Source organism: Orbicella faveolata, unplaced genomic scaffold, assembly GCF_042242905.1.
Source record: "Orbicella faveolata isolate gen_17 unplaced genomic scaffold, um_ofav_v1 contig_13, whole genome shotgun sequence".
Lineage (NCBI taxonomy): Eukaryota > Metazoa > Cnidaria > Anthozoa > Scleractinia > Merulinidae > Orbicella > Orbicella faveolata.
In genome coordinates, this window is record NW_028301540.1 from 16379643 (window position 1) to 16392785 (window position 13143).

Sequence of the window (13143 nt, forward strand, 5' to 3'; positions counted from 1 at the left end):
GACACAGTATTTCCGCCTTAAAAGTGTTCAGAAAAATCCTACAATCGTAGACTTTAAGCGCGCAATTCTGATTGACGGTCAACTCAGGGCTTCCTCACGTTTGACGTAAGATAGAAGGGAGAAAGAGAGATGGAACAAAGACATACATACATAAACTTTATTAACATGTTGAAATTTTTAGCCGCCAGGAAACACCCCTCTACTAATTGGGGACACTTAATATGATAATTAAAAAACCTGCAAACTAAAAAGAAAAAGTACTTTTATCAAGGAATTTCTTAAGATAAAACTACAAGTCAACTTTTAAGAGTGGCTTCACGAGATCGTTCAGGGAAGTATTGGAAATCTCTTAGTCTTCTAAACGAAGAGGTACCGAGACTCTGGTCTCTGAGGCTTCAGTTTACTGTGCGGACTTCTCCGTATTACTTGCACAGCCGCTTCTACCTCTACTTCTGCTTCTACTACTAGAGCACCATTCCTCAAGACCTACAACTTGCGTAACAAATGCACACGTACTTAAATTGCCTATCGGTAGCTATGTGTGGACCACACGGGACGAACTGACCCTGGAGGATTAAACATCTTTTTTTAGAAAACTAACACTAACACTATCACACGACTTTCAGAAGCGAACTTCAAAGTTCTTGAAACAACCAATAGAACTAAAGTTTTGAGAACAAGAAACCTAAACAGGATCTTTGTGGGAGATTTAGACCAAGGCCAGTAGACAAACCCACACATGACCATCGATGGGGTTTTGTTCGGAGCTTAAGTACTCTTGGTAAACTAAGATAAACAACTTGAAGTCATAAGACTCACTGTGTGGGCAGTCGGGCCCTAGAATCACAAGACTAATGTGGAAACTACAAAATGATAAACAATCAATAATCAAACATCGAAAATATTTAATTCTATACAAGTTTTTTGAGCTTTATAGCATAAGTACCCGGTCCAATAATAGGATGTACCTGCAGTGGAACAATCTGATTGGTTCATTTTAGTTTTTGCATTTAACCGGCTGAACCAACTTACTGAGCAATATTTATGCCAAGGTTGATTTACGTGTCACAGATCTAATAGAGCTGAGAAAATGTTTTCATTTGTTCAATATTTTTCATCTCATATTTTTACCACTTAAGTTATGACACAGACTGTACATACATGGGTTCTCGCTTTCTTTTTCTTCTCGGTTTTGAACTAGGCAATTGACACATTTCGTCTGGATTTTAAATTCTCAGTTGAGATTGTTGGAAGTCAGCTTTAACTAAACAAGAGACCAATTATTTGTTTGCTTGCATGTTACATAAGGCATCCCACTGTTGTCATTGTTGAGTTTATGAGCGGGAAGAACTTTTGTCTCCTATGGTCCCCGCTTCTAGTTGGAATTTGATGCCTATGTTACCCGTTTGTTCATTTTGTCTTTGGCGAAACCACCCGCTAGATTTCTGAGAACATATTCCATAAGTCTTAGGCAGCCTAAAGTCGCTGGTTAGAATCCGGTTTATCTTTAACTTTGATTTTACTCATTCGAATTATAAACCATATTTGTTTTTTTATATTCTAAACAGTCATTTGATAATCTCGAATTTCTATCTTTTTTTTCTCGAATTTCTAACTAGGACAAGCTAGAGCTTGCGATAGTCGAAGTGACTCCGATCATGATGATAAAGCTAAAAAACAACAACGAAAGAAATGAACCATACCAAGACATGTTCTTAAAACTGTCGTAACATGACTTGGCATTTTAGTCTTTAATAACCAGATATGGCATTTCTGACCTTTAGCTAATTCATACGAAGAAAAATAAAATCCAAACCAGGCTGTTGAATGTTATCGTAAACGTTTTCCACAGAACTCAAGGCTTATCCATCAAATCCCCCAGCCATGTCCAGTTTATTTTATCTTGATGGTCAATAACTTAATTAGACCAAGGTTTCTCTTTTTTACCAAATTGCTTCAGATTCTGCTTTAAATTGCCTTTGTTTCAAACTGGTTCTACAAGTTGCCAACTCTCCCACGGTCCCTGCTATGAGCCTGAATTTGATCCCCAAACCAGGCCAATCATTTTATTTTACTTTGTTAAACCACCAGCCGAATTGCGAAGAACATGAGCGTTGCATGGATTCTCTGGTTAACAAATATTGCGCCAGCTAAAGATTGGGAAACTGTGTACCCTCGTTTCAATACGTATTACAGTTCTAAGAGCTTTTGGATTAAAATGGAATTTCACGATATCTATATCCATATGTGCCTTTGTGACATGACCTTATGGCTTTATGTGCCATTATCCCGGCGGTAACATTGAAAGCTTGAATTTTGGTTTCACCTTCCATGAGTCACTACAACGTAGGAACTGATTAGGCCGCAAATAGGTTCCAGACAAAAACGGTAAATTGTAGTTTAACAACCAGCTTAAAGCTGACAGCAAACTTTAAGAAGATTTTTTCGCTATGGTAAGCAAGAAAGTAAGACCAGTTGAAAATAACGAAAACAAAACTCTAAGGTTTCTCCTCCGTTGTTAAACTTGCCATTCAGGACTGCAGAAACTTGATGCGAGTATCATATTATCACATGTAGTCATCAACAACCAATAGCAAAGAAACATGTCGCCGTATTCAGTGAAGTCAAAGGCTTTTGTTCTCGGCGTTCTTGAGAGGACAAAATATTGTGTTTGACCTGTCCTACTCGTCGGACTTGCTTTGAAGCGCACGGTCAAATTTCCCACAGAATTGTTTCCTTGCGTCCAAATCGTGGTAAGTTGATAAATGTAATGTTCTGTTTCTTTGTTTGACAGGTTTATTGCAAGTGTTTCTACATGTTGTTTCACAATTAGGTTTTTCACTTTGTCGTTTTAACAGGGCTTGGGCTTGATTTGTTCATTGTGATATGGATTAATAAGTGTTTTGCAGCCATCAAGCCAGAAATGTTTAAAGTTCTCTCAGTAAACGTCGGTCGTTTATTAGACTTGAAATAATATGTAACTTACTGGGTTTTTTTTTGTTTGTTTGTTTGTTTTGTTTTTTGTTGCTGTTGTTGTTTTTGCTGTTGTCGGGGTTTTTTGTTTGTAAATCAGATAATCACATTTTTCAATCAGATAATCAAAACACCACTTCTGTTGATTTACCGTCCATTTTCCCACGCACCGTTGATCGATTTATTATTAACAAGGAGCAATAGAACTTTCGAATCAGTTTTCTCATTCTGGGTTAGATTTGATGACCAGTTTGATGTGAAGCTTATCCGGTAAATCTCTATCCAGTCTATCACCAGTGACACGTTGATTCTAGAGAGTCAAAGAATTGGAATTTGATCTTTGAATAGAAAATCACCCCCATTTTCCTTCTAAAGCTTACCTGTTATCGACATCTAGTATCTTAGGTACAATTCAGTTTATTTCACGTGATTATAGCGCACACACGTGATTTACGTTAGGCTAATAAGTAGTCCCCGGATATTTTCAAGTGGTGATTATTTAGTCGACTTCTAAAACCAACTTTGTGTTCTGGCACCAGGCAGTGTTCGTTTCTTACATTTATTTCTCTCTTAACAAGATGAGTCATTTGTGAATTCAAGTTAATTAATATTAATACGCTGAGGAATGCAATCAATACTATTGTAGTTATTCTACTCAGAAATACTGTGCAAGCCTGAACGAACTCGTTTTTTTGAGAGTTTTAATTTCAGCGCATTACAATTATTTTAAAAACCACCTCTGTGTTTTCTTTCTTGTTTTTCACTTGAATCTCCATATTTTTATACCAATGGGTCCTCTCCTGTTTACGGGTTTTAGGTTTGTTTTTTCAAAACACTTTTTCGTGATGTTCCATTTTCTAATATTAGACCAAAGCGCAAAGTTCCCAGTCGAAAAATAAAGTTGTGAAACAATTAACACAAAACGTCTGTCAACTACTATCGCTACCCTTAAACCACGTGAAAATAACCAAAATCCTTCTCAAGTAGATGAATTATCTTCTACTGTTAAAACCGCAATATGAAACTGAAGAAACTTGATACCAAAACTCATGAGTAATCGTCAACCAATAGCAAGGTAACATGTCATCTAAATTCAATGAAGTCAGGCTTTTTTCTTGGTGGACTTGAATAAAGAGAACATTGTGTTTAAGTCTCTTGATATTCGGACTTAGGTGTAATTCCCACATCATCGTTTTGCAGTTTCTCAATCGTGGTAAGTTCTCCTCTATTGAGTATATGCGCTGATTCTCTGTGCTACATGTTTATAGCCTGTGTTTTGCAAAAAGCACGGTTAATCTTCATTTTGTAGTTTTAAGAGGGTTAGGGCCTAAATTCGAAGCTGATCATAATATGGAATATAAGATTTGTGAACATCATACTAACACCACGTTAATTTGTTATTATGAAGTTACTTAGAGTTGCAGACTTCATCCTTTCGTCTGGCTCCGCGTTCTTTCCTAATCATTGTTTTTCCTGTGGATCTTTTCCTGAAATCGGATGATCAATGACCGGAAGAGTAACGGAATAAATGGTATCAATCTGCAATAAAACATAAATTGAGAATTAGCTCGAAAAACCACGCATGATTTTGGTGGTTTTGATGATGAGTGTTTTCAACATTTTACCTGTTACGTCATCTTGGGTACAGTCACGTGCCAGCTCATTCTCCTCCACCCACTCAATCCACTTGTTCCACAAATCACATTTTCCGAGCGTCGTCTTGTTCCCAATCACGATCATTCCTCTGCGAGCGCGGGTCAAAAGAACATTCATTCGTTTCTCGTCGTCCAAGAATCCCACAAATCCATGCTCGTTACAGCGCACTGCTGAGAAAACGATGACGTCACGTTCTTGTCCCTGGAAGCCATCCACTGTTCTGACTGACACGTTTTCAAATTCTTTGGTTTTATCTGCGATCAACTTCAACTGTGCTCTGCAAGGCGTTATTACTCCTACTCCTTCATTAGTCACGTCTCCTTCCTTGAGTAGATCACGAACCACTTCATACACTTGTCTGGCTTCAAAACCATTGAGTTTAGATGACGCCTTGCTGTTTTCTTGCGCTAAATCGGGCGTTTTGAGGAAAGCCACTGGTTTGCTTTTATTTGGCCAATTGAATCCCATTGGAGCTCTTCTCTCTTCGTCTGACACTCCGTTATTTAGCCTTCCGTCATAAAAATGACTTGATGCGAAGAAGGCTATGGATGGGTGCATTCGATACTGTACATTGAGCATGCGTACTCGAAGTCCTACTGTACGTAGCCGGGAGAACGTGGAGACAGTCAGTAGGTTAGGACCCTTAGCAAGTTCGCATAGCACCATGGGAGGAAGCTGTTGGTCATCCCCTTAAGAAAAGAATAGTGTATTGCAAGGTTAGTCTCAGCTAAAACAGAGTTTCTTAACGGGAATTCCTTAAAAGAACTTTAAAACGTCTATTACGTTGCTATTTCCTCAAAAAGCGGCCCTCGAAAAGTAGAAGCTTTCAAATTCAACGATAAACGTACTAAAGAACAATCGTAAAATAAGAGTAAAATGTACCAAGACGTAAATCGTAAATAGTCGAAAAAAGAGCTACAACCGAAACGTTGGCTTCCGACTATTCGAACATTTGTATTCTTTTTCACAATCCTGAGTGCTAACTCCATTCTTATTTTTCGTTTTTTTAGAACGTTTGTTAAAAATTAAAGCGACTTACCGACTAAAACCAGTTTCTCACAGCCATGTGAAACAGAAACAAGGATTGCTGGCTCAGTGGCTTGTGACGCCTCGTCAATCAAGACTCGCTTGAACACGAGCCCTTCAAGTAAAGAGGAGCCTGCACTGATGCAAGTTGTGCAAAGGATTTTACAGCTTTCCAGTATCCTTTTTGCCATCTTTTTGTCGATTCTGTTGCGGTCTCTTTTGTCAGAAACTCGCTGGCGGTATTTGGATTCGAACGTCAAACGTTCCAGATCTTTGGCCACTTGAAGCTGAGAAAGAGGAAAAACGAAAAGAATTAGACTCCTAACGCGACAAAATGGTTTGTGGTAGTGGTTGCAGGTGAATCGTTGAAACGATTTAATGGTGCACGTGCTAAACGAACTATCTGCGGTGTATCTGAGCGCTAAAACGGGTTCAAAAGACTCGGACAACACGCCAAACTAACCAGTGTGTATTGTATTTGTAAACTAATCAGATGCAAAACAAAACCATGTCTTCGCCTTGGTAAGCATTTTGGTTACCTTTTGATGGCGATCTTTCTCTCCAATATCCGTTGCATTCGGGTCAAATCAATGTAATTGGTAAGAACAACACTGGTTTTTCTTTCTGTAATTTGCTTACTGGTTCTCAGACCAGTTACAGTTACAGGTTTTCCTGTCATCCCCCAATATGTCAAACATGTGTGTCTCTCCCACTTGTTTAGCGCCGCACTACGCCGTCTGCTGGTAAATGTTTACAGTTAGATTTCAGTATAATGTTCTGCGGATAACAGTACGTTTCTCAGTTGGAACGCGTTAAGGTGGCTCAAAACAGTTTCCAGCGCTTTCGAAGACTTAGATTTTAATGGGTCATTATAATCACGCTTTATCGAAAACATGGTATCAATCATGGTATCAAAAAACTACTCACTCGGCTGCGTGAGTCCACAACATTTTGACCACTGTGATGACGCGTATCGTTGTCGATAAGAGTACAGACCACGCTAAACCACATTCGATTTGTTAATTAGCAGCATAAGACGCAGGTTTGGCAAAGTCTTAAAAATATTTGTACATGAGGTTCAGAGCCATCTTAAAGTTCTGAAAATTTAAGGTGGCTCTGAACCCTATGACCAGAATTTTTTAAAACTTTGCTAAAGTACTTAAAGCTGAAATTAAGGGTGTATTTAACAGGTCATACTGTTGCTATAGTAACCTGTTGTGTCGCGAAAATTAGTACAATTTGTTCAGCAATGATTGGGCAGTTTTTTGATACCATGACTAGCATCAAATTATAAAGAGTGATTATAATGACCCATCAAAATATGAGTCTTGCAAAGTGCTGGAAACTATTTTGAGCCACCTTAACAGTTAGTGATTAGCGATATGCTGCCATTCTTAATGTTACTGGTTTTATTTCAGGTTCATTAAACTTCATTTGGGTCAGGGTAGGAAAATTTTGCCTTCATTTTTGTCGCAAACTTGGTAGCGTAGTTGATTACGTCAATGTCATTGTCAGCGTGCGCATTGCGTGTAAACCATGCTTTGAGTGATGGGCAGAGCGTGTGCGCACAAACAAAAACAGGCACCGTCCTTAATATCCTAAAATAACCCTGGTGTATGAGCATTAAAGGCCCTTACTTTGGATTTGCTTGAGAACGTAACATCTAATAACTGCTACAATGTACCATTTGTATAAACATCACTGCACCTTTTATCCTTCCGATGTAACCAAGAACGCGCCCAAAAAAGTTAAGTAAAACAAGGAAACAAAGAATAACTACAGGCGCTAAATTAGGAGCCAACGAAACTAACCTTCCTCCACAGAACACTGTATCCAAATAACACTCCACCCATCGTTTTCAATGTTGCTAAATAAATAAATCACGATGTTTCGAAAGGAAGTCCCATTCGCCCTAGTGGTTTGCATGCGACTCCTCTATCAAGGTCGAATTAGAATTTGCGGGAAAAGTAAGTGTTTCAGGAAGAAGGGAAATCGAAGGACCCAGAGAAAAACCCTCTTAGCAGGGCGAGAAACAAGAACAAACGCAACCCACGATATGGCAACAGGCCCGAATCGAACCCAGGCTACATGGGTGGGAGGCGAGCGCCCTCGCCACTATACCACTCCCCTCCCCTAACGCCATCCCTGCTACCCTTGTTAAATGTACCTGGACTGGATGGGTCGCTGACGCAAAAGCTGCCAAAAATTCCTTCAAAGAGACTTCGTCCACACGATGTCACGTTCTGAAGAGCTTTCAAAGCTGTTGTAATGCGTCGGTATCCAACAAGACTAGGAAACTTATGAAGATACCACTTTCCTTCAACGATATTCTTCGTTGAAGAGTCATCTGAATTTGTGGGCCAAACTATGTTAACTGTGAGGATTATTCCATCGATCGCTGTTATCTCACCGATGTATTCACGCCTGGAAATGTCTGCTCGACTAAGAGCCACGCCATCTGCTGGACGAAATGAGTGGCTCCCTGCTGTTATCACCAGCGTGAATGTTAATTCGTGCTCACTGCATGGAGTAGCTTGAGCTGTCACACGGTCACGTGGGAGGGCTCCATGAGAAGCTAACACAGCTTGTTTAACCTCTTCTAGTGATTCGAGAGTTGTTAAAGACATCCAGTGCAAAAAGTAAGGTAAGGCATTTGGGTGACATGTGAAACCTTCAAGAGGTAACTGACCTGCATTAAAGAGAAAAGAAACAATCGAAACAATCAAAAGTTATTCCTTAATGTATGCCATAGACCGACGTGCTAAGGCGAATGCATTTTAACTCCAGATTTAACAGTATCAAGAATCTGATAATTATGACTAAGATCGGTATCTGAATGATATGTGAGTCCATTCCGGGTTACTGTCAGCAGTTTGTAAATAACAATGCGGTACTCAAAACAACGCAGAGTCAAATAAAGGGTTCTCAAGCTTGCAACGTGAGGTCAGTGGATTGCATGAGACCCCTCGACCTATACTTCTTTTTGCACCTCTGCATCATTGCAATCCCTAAGGAGACGGAAATGAGGTTTCAAGATACTTAACCTTGAGAAATGACTTGAACTATGCGGCATCCAGTGTGATAGTCATTTCCAAGAAGCACTGCATCGATGACCTCATACATTTGGTCCAGACTGAACCTGACGTCTCTCTTCCACAAGGACTCAAAGTATCGCTTCACCCGCGTCACAAGCGTAATGCGCACACTCTCACCCAGGACAACGTCAACGTTGAATTCCTGGAGACCGCTTAACAGACAGATCAACAGGTTCTTGTAGCGATCCGTTGTCTCTAAAACAATGCTTGAAGGAGTCCTCCACAGAACTGACTCCAGATGGCATGCTATCTGATGTCTCTCCTACGATATAAAAGCAAAAGGAATCCTAAGTCGGTTCTGTGTCTAGTCCTAGACACAGAATTAACTAATCAGTATTATTATCATTATTACCGCTCAAAGTTTCAAGAAAGTTTGTATCGAACCTTGTCATCGGCTAAGGAGGTCATTCTGTCGCACATTCCATCCAAGTGGCTGCTTTGTAAGCGTCCCTTCTCCAGTAGCTTTTGCACACTGACGATGTTTCTCTCTAAATCGCTGAGCAACTCTTCAGGGTCGCAAAACAGACTTGGGAAATCACCTTTGCGGACGACAAATTCAGTCTGCTCTTTGCTGTCTCCTAAAGGAACTTGGTGGTTTGGATCATCTTCATCTGAATAGGCATTCGTAACGGAATGCTGCGGCGAACGTTTCTGAATCTTTTGCCCAGGATCGGAATGATTATAAACACAGAAAACTTCCATCTCTAAGAACTGCTCTCTTCGAAGTCGAGTTTGAAAGTCTCTCGGAAGACTTGATTTGAATCTATCAAGAGCAACACTCATGATAGGTACGCGATTGTTCTCATCTTCCTGCAGACAAATGAATGTATTCTGCTTCTTTCCTGTGTAGATATCGAGCCGTTTTCCTTCCAAAGCAAAGCTGTAACCTCTCTTCAGTTGTAAAACGTATGGTTTGGTTGATTGAACACGCACTGAGGCGAAGGCCTGAGCGGGTTGATCTTCATCTTCTAGAGTCAGCACCTCTGATGGGTTAAGTGGAATTGACATTGTCAAGGAAATGACCCATTGAATATCAGCAAGCATAAATTTGAAGACGAGTAGCTTTTCAAGGGGGGAATTCAGAACATTGTGGAGGACTCTCCAGGACATTTCCCCACCCTCTGTTCTGTACAGTAGACGCCAGCGCCTCTCGTGACCACGATCAAGTTTGAAAGTTTCAATGTCTTGCCTTGAAAGAATCTTTGATTGGTTCAGAGGATTGAGGAGGGTTTCAAGGTCAGCGTTTGGGATGTCTGTTGGCAGTCGCCTGCACTGCTCTTGGCTAAACTTGGAAAAGTCAATTAAATGAATGTAGTTGTGAATGTCCCTTTCTTTGTTGGGTTGCTCGCACCACTTGTATAGATACCGGAAGAGTCTGTATTCGCTGAGCCTTGATTCCTGGTTGGATACAACAGCAAGCATGTCTTCCTCTTCAAAATCAACAACTTTTCCATTTACTGCATCCTCTGTGGTTTGATCGCTTTCAAATAGCTTTGCCCGTTGATACAGTTTTTGCCAAACGAAACCATCACTGTTGTCATTCTTGGCTGGCGCTTGCAAAATATGATCAGGGGTTGTGACTCTCTCGCCTGTTTTGGCAGCGTCAATGGCTCGAGAAAACAAAGCCGCGACGGTCTTGCACTCTGCGGAGTTGATCCCTTTTGTGTCCGCCCATCTGTCAAACAAAGCATCAAGTTTGCTCACCACCGCGTTGTTGTAGTTTGCAAAGTATTTCAAAAACTCTTCCCTGGTGGGATTACTTCGTTTGACAGGCTTAGCTGCCGGATATTGACAAGGTTCTTCCTCTTTGTCCGGGACGAGTTCGTCATCCCAGCAAACGAAGTACTTGTCGCCGTCAAGATCGCTTCCGGCAATCTCATCAGAGTGAGGTCTCTTCCCTGCTGTTGGGAAAACAATGCAGTCGACGAGATGACGACACTCAAGAACATCTGTACATCGCAAAACACGGATGTCCCCAGGGTGATAGCAGGGATTTTTGGCAACCACTACACGCGTGTTATTCAAGATTGTTGGCTCTCCGCGTATTGTGGGCTGGAAGAAGACTGTCTTGGGATTCAACTTTCCCGATGGATCACACACTCCATAAACATTTCTGGACTTCTCAATGGGGATTTTTAACTTCAAGGCAGCAGATTTTTTCGTTTTATGCAAAGGATTTGGCTTGGATTGCTGGGGTTCTCGAACACGGTTCCGTAACTGTTCAAGTCGTGTCTTGGTTCTTCTGTCCAGTTCTCCTGTTTTCAACAGTCTCTCGGCCAACTCAAATTCCTCACTGGCACACAAAAACTTCACAGCCACTTTATGGCTTGTGGTAATTTCTTGAAGTTCCCTAAAGTACTGTTCTTGCTTTTCTAGGAAAACCTCATCAGATACCCCGAGCGCCGATAAAAGCATGATGTATTGTTTGTTTAAACAACCAAACTCATTTGGTCGCGAGAAACCCTTGTCGACGATGCCAAGAAGATGCGGTCCATTAAGGTTCCAAGTGAATTTCTCCATTGAAGGACGGATTTGTATTCCCTGCTCCAAGCTGGGATTGTGGCACAGCACTCCTTTACATCCCTTCAAACGGATCTGAAATACTGAGGGAATCTCGGATAACTTGATGTCCTTGCACACAGCTTCAAGGTTCAATGTTTCAATCACTCGTTGCGCGCACTCCGTCGATATAAAACCACACCCATCGGTAAAATTGTATTTGTCTCGCTCCACATCAGGAACTGAACTTATTTGTTCTTCAGGGATACCGCAGGCAGGCTTTGCAGTGGAGAACAACAGTCCAATTCTAGCAGCTCTTTTGGCAACGTCTTGAATTTTCTCAAAGTCACCAAAATGGCTTAAAATTTCTGCCACTTTTCCTTGTTTTTCATTATAAAGAACACAAGTCCTTTCTCTGAGCTGGCTGGCACTGTGGCCGAAGAACACAAAATTCTCCTCAGGAGAATGACTGTCGTATCTAAGTGTAATGCCATTCTTGAGAAATCTCAACACTGCGTCGAAAGGAGCGCTGGGGCTGAAGTGAACAACCAGAAAGTTAGCTGGATTGTACACACGATACAAAGGACACACGCTGTTCTGTGAGTCATTTCTAACTTGAGTTTTGAAGTCTTTCCATTCGTAACATTTGTCATCTCGTCTCTTTACATCCACTGCAATGGTCTTCACCTCAATTCCTTTGTCATCAGAAACGCGTCCTGACTTTCGTTTTGAAAAGGAAATTACGGGGCAGCCGTCTTCTTGGCCTTCCACTGGCTTCCATTCCATGGCTCATAACGAGTCAGCGCCTAGTCTAAAAGAAATACAGGCGAAATAAACATCATCAAGTATAACATAAAAGCGTCGAATGAGTCTACAGTTCATACCCTGGCCTTGGGAGCGAATACCTAGTGCGAGGGGAGAAGGAAACGAAACAGGAAATAACAAAGGAAAACAACAGGGATTCGCTGCGTTCGCTGTCGCTCGCTATCCTTCTATCTTTAAATTTTCCTCGAGCTGCAATCTGGGGGGCCTGGAGACAATAGCATACTAAACCGAACATGAACATGTTTGAGTCAAGTAGGACCGTCAGGACATTCATATAGTCAACATAAATCCCACAATAACTGTTAACTACATCAGATTAGCGTAAGCAGAATATTGAACACTTCCATAAACAGTGTGCTATTGCATTGTTATGAAAAGTTGTCCATGAGAGTGCATTTTGCGTGATGTTCTCGACACTTGCCAGACTTAAAACACACTGTGGGTCAATGTGCTTACTTCCCAAAAGTTCACGTACGGTCACATTTGTTCCCTGTTGTCACCGTGATAACACAGTGCAGTGTAAAGATTTCAATTATGAATGGACTGACCGCTAGATGCATACCGAAAGATAGTTATTCGCGAAACTCACTTGGATTGCTACAGGACCTCGATGAAAACAGTCAGAACACTGCTTTGGTGGCAATTCTCTTCGCGGAAACGAATTGATCCTGAAATCGACTGAGCCTGGTGAAATAAAACAATGAACTAGTCCAGGGCTAAAGAAATAAACTTCACACAAGATGTCTGCTTCTTCTTCATATATATCTTTCGTATTCTCTTCCGAGAATTACACTGTTGTGTTCCTATTTCCCCGAAATCACGTGACGCTTTACAAAAAAAAAAAAACGTTTAACTTTAACAAGGGTGGACCGGGTAAGGCTGTCATTGCACCGGAATAGAAACATTTGTGTCGCGCTTCTTTTATCCCTCCTCCACGACTTAATTTAGTGAATAAAGCATTGTGACTCTAAAGATATGAGTTTCTTTTGAACTAATTTAAGGACGTGCACAATTCCCTGAGAAATTGCTTGATGTTTCTCTTCTTCTGTGGGTCAATCCTGACCGAGTG

General features: G+C 41.0%; 1 protein-coding gene across 1 annotated transcript; it reads right to left on the reverse strand.

Moving 5' to 3' along the window:
• Nucleotides 1-143: 143 nt before the first annotated feature.
• On the reverse strand, nt 144-12957 carry LOC149115312 (uncharacterized). The gene is made up of 8 exons (XM_089285662.1): nt 12664-12957; nt 9135-12060; nt 8700-9012; nt 7823-8344; nt 7467-7522; nt 5669-5942; nt 4599-5318; nt 144-4512 (listed from the first exon to the last, which is right to left on the reverse strand). Exons 2-8 carry the CDS (start codon nt 12033-12035, stop codon nt 4508-4510), a joined length of 4791 nt encoding a protein of 1596 aa, XP_089141788.1. The 5' UTR covers nt 12036-12060; nt 12664-12957; the 3' UTR covers nt 144-4507.
• Between the last annotated feature and the right edge of the window lie 186 nt (nt 12958-13143).

What these genes read in the sequence shown, in the direction of transcription:
- LOC149115312 (XM_089285662.1), bottom strand. Translation starts at nt 12,035, where the DNA reads ATGGAATGGAAGCCAGTGGAAGGCCAAGAAGACGGCTGCCCCGTAATT. An exon ending in CCTCCTTAGCCGATGACAAG is followed by an intron (nt 9,013 to 9,134) that starts GTTCGATACAAA and finishes TTTATATCGTAG; the next exon opens with GAGAGACATCAGATAGCATG. An exon ending in CAGCGACCCATCCAGTCCAG is followed by an intron (nt 7,523 to 7,822) that starts GTACATTTAACA and finishes TTATTTATTTAG; the next exon opens with CAACATTGAAAACGATGGGT.